General features: G+C 58.1%; 1 protein-coding gene across 1 annotated transcript; it reads left to right on the forward strand.

Annotated features, from left to right (window-relative positions):
* The first annotated feature begins 6 nt into the window (after nucleotides 1-6).
* LOC110314230 (PWWP domain-containing DNA repair factor 3B-like) lies at nucleotides 7-2,407 on the forward strand. Its single transcript, XM_021188680.1, has one exon. The coding sequence runs from the start codon at nucleotides 163-165 to the stop codon at nucleotides 2,236-2,238; it is 2,076 nt and encodes a 691-aa protein (XP_021044339.1). The 5' UTR covers nucleotides 7-162; the 3' UTR covers nucleotides 2,239-2,407.

Consider the following 2,407-nt stretch of genomic DNA (forward strand, 5'->3'; position numbering starts at 1 on the left):
GACTTCAGTCAGTTCAAACTTCTCTACCAGATTCTGGAGGGAGTGCAACACCACAGGCAGGAGAGCAGAGCCAGAGAGGANCAGCGGGCAGTCACAACAGTGCCCAGAACAACCAAAGGAGTCACCCTGTCCGGATCAGCACAGCCCCAGNGTCCAGTCGCCATGGACTCTGCAGAGTATGTACTCTGTGCCTGGAAGGGCCAGCTGTGGCCTGCAAGGGTGTTGTCCAGACCCAGGACCCCCGCACAGAGTAAGAGGAGAGGGGCGCCCTTCCTGAAGGTCCAAATACTGCCTGTGGGTGAAAAGACGAGAGTGAGGAGCACCGAGGTGAGGCCCCTAACCAAGTCTGAAATCATAAGCATCGCCTCCTTGGCAGGAAAGGAGTCACGGGGCAGGGGCTCGCCAGGGCAGACCAGGGCATACAGGAGAGCCCTCAAGGTGGCCCTGGATGTTCTGGGCGATGGAACCAGCTTGTTTCAAGGCGGAAGAGCAGGTGGCCGAAGAACCAGCACCATGGTTCCAAAGGTTCCAAAAGAGCAGGCCAGCTCCAGCAGCTCCAGCCTAGGCCAGCGCCTGCGCCTCCAAGGGCACAACCAGAAAGACCAAGGGCTCTCCCAGAGGAGTCCTGGGTCGCGGGGCCGCCCGGGTCTGGGTCCTGCGTTGAATGTGCCTGCGGTGCAAGCGGGGGAAGCCCAGGCCCACACTGCTGTGGGCCTCCCGCGCTCTGAAATGCAAGGAGATGTGTTAAGAGGCACCAGAGTGTGGCCAAGTTACTCGGAGACACCCTTGGGAAAAACTGGCGGTAATCCAGGGAAGAGAAAGCCAGGCACACCCAAGCTCAGGTCTTTGAGTGGCCCAGCCTCCAGGGAGGGTACCCGGGCTAAAAACGAGCAGCAGGCTGCCTCTGGGCCACCGAGGCACATCTCTATCTCATCCAAAGCTCTCAAACAAGGAGTTCGGTGTGCTGGTCTAGAGATCCGGGCAACTGGAGCCCAAAGGAAGACNGCCCTCCCAGAGAACAAGGACCATCCTGGCCCGGGGACCCGGAAGCCAGACTCAAAGAGGGCATCGGCAGCCTGCATGCCTCCAGTCCCGAGGCTGCGCAGGTCACTCCGCATAGCTAGTCGGAAAAAGAAGACCCATGTGCTGTGTGCACAGTGTGGCCTCCCAGAACGGCAACCCCAAGTGCACTCAAAGGTGACCAACACCAGATTCAAGAGGAGAGGGGCCGGAGTTCAAAAAGATGCCAAAGCCACCAACGTGGCTTCTGCCCAGGGGCCCAGCACCATTGAGCCAGGAATGCTGGTCTGGTTCAAATTTCAGGACCTTCCTTTCTGGCCAGCGGTGGTCAAGAGTGTCAGCAAAAACGACAAGATGGCGAGGGTGCTGTTGATCGAGGGCAACATGCAGTTTGAGCGCAGGGGTATCCGTGTCCCTCTCCGCAAGTTGAAGCACCTGGACTGTGGGGAGAAGGTATCNCTCGTGAGGAGAGCCAGCAGACTGTATGCCCAGGGCATCAACTGGTGCTTCTCAGTGATNGACCACTACAGANAGGGNCTCGCCTGTGGCTCCTTCCTGGGCTCCTTTATGGACTACTACACCACCCAAGCCAGTTACCCGCTAAGGAGAGCCGTCCAGGAGGGCGACCTGCACATCGATTTCCCCAAGGTGAACTATGCNGACTTGGAAGATTGGGAGGAGGAGACCGCCCTGGGTGGGAAGGGNCCCCACAAGAAACTCCTGCCTGATCGCATGAGGGCCGCTTGGGACAGAGCCAACCAGAAGCTTGTGGATTTCATCGTGAAGAGAAAGGGGGCCGACCGCCACCTGCTGGACATCGTGAAGGGCAGAAAACCGTCCAGGTGGCTGGACGATCTTTGGAAATCAAAGAGGGAAGTCNTCTGCATTGAGACCTACCTGGAGGACGAGGACCAGCTGCATCTCGTGGCCAGACATTTGCAAGAAGTGGCCAAGGAAGCAGACGAGGCCCTGCTCTCCCTGGCAAGAGGAGACAAAGTGCGGTTTACCATGGAGGTTCTTCTTCCAGAAGCAATCATCTGCTCCATCGCTGCCCTGGATGAGCTCAGCTACAAGGAGGCAGAAGAGAAGTACCTGCGTGGCCCACCCGTGCACTACCGTGAGAAAGAGCTATTCGACAAGACCCTCTTAAAGGCNGCCAGGAAGAGGTCAGCAGCCAGGATTCAGGCTGCCAGGGACCCTCCTGGGCACACTCCTTAGAATGGGTCGTCCTCCTTTCAGCTGTCACCCCTGAGGCTCCCAAGACAGGAGACAGGAAGCTCCTCCAAACTGGAACATCTGGGAGACCATGGGGACACACAATGGCTGCTGTCAAAGCTCCTCACTAAGTGCTTCTTTACCCCCTCGAAATAAATGTTCACGTTCCTGC

This window comes from Mus pahari, chromosome X (genome assembly GCF_900095145.1).
Source record: "Mus pahari chromosome X, PAHARI_EIJ_v1.1, whole genome shotgun sequence".
NCBI classification, from domain to species: Eukaryota; Metazoa; Chordata; class Mammalia; order Rodentia; family Muridae; genus Mus; species Mus pahari.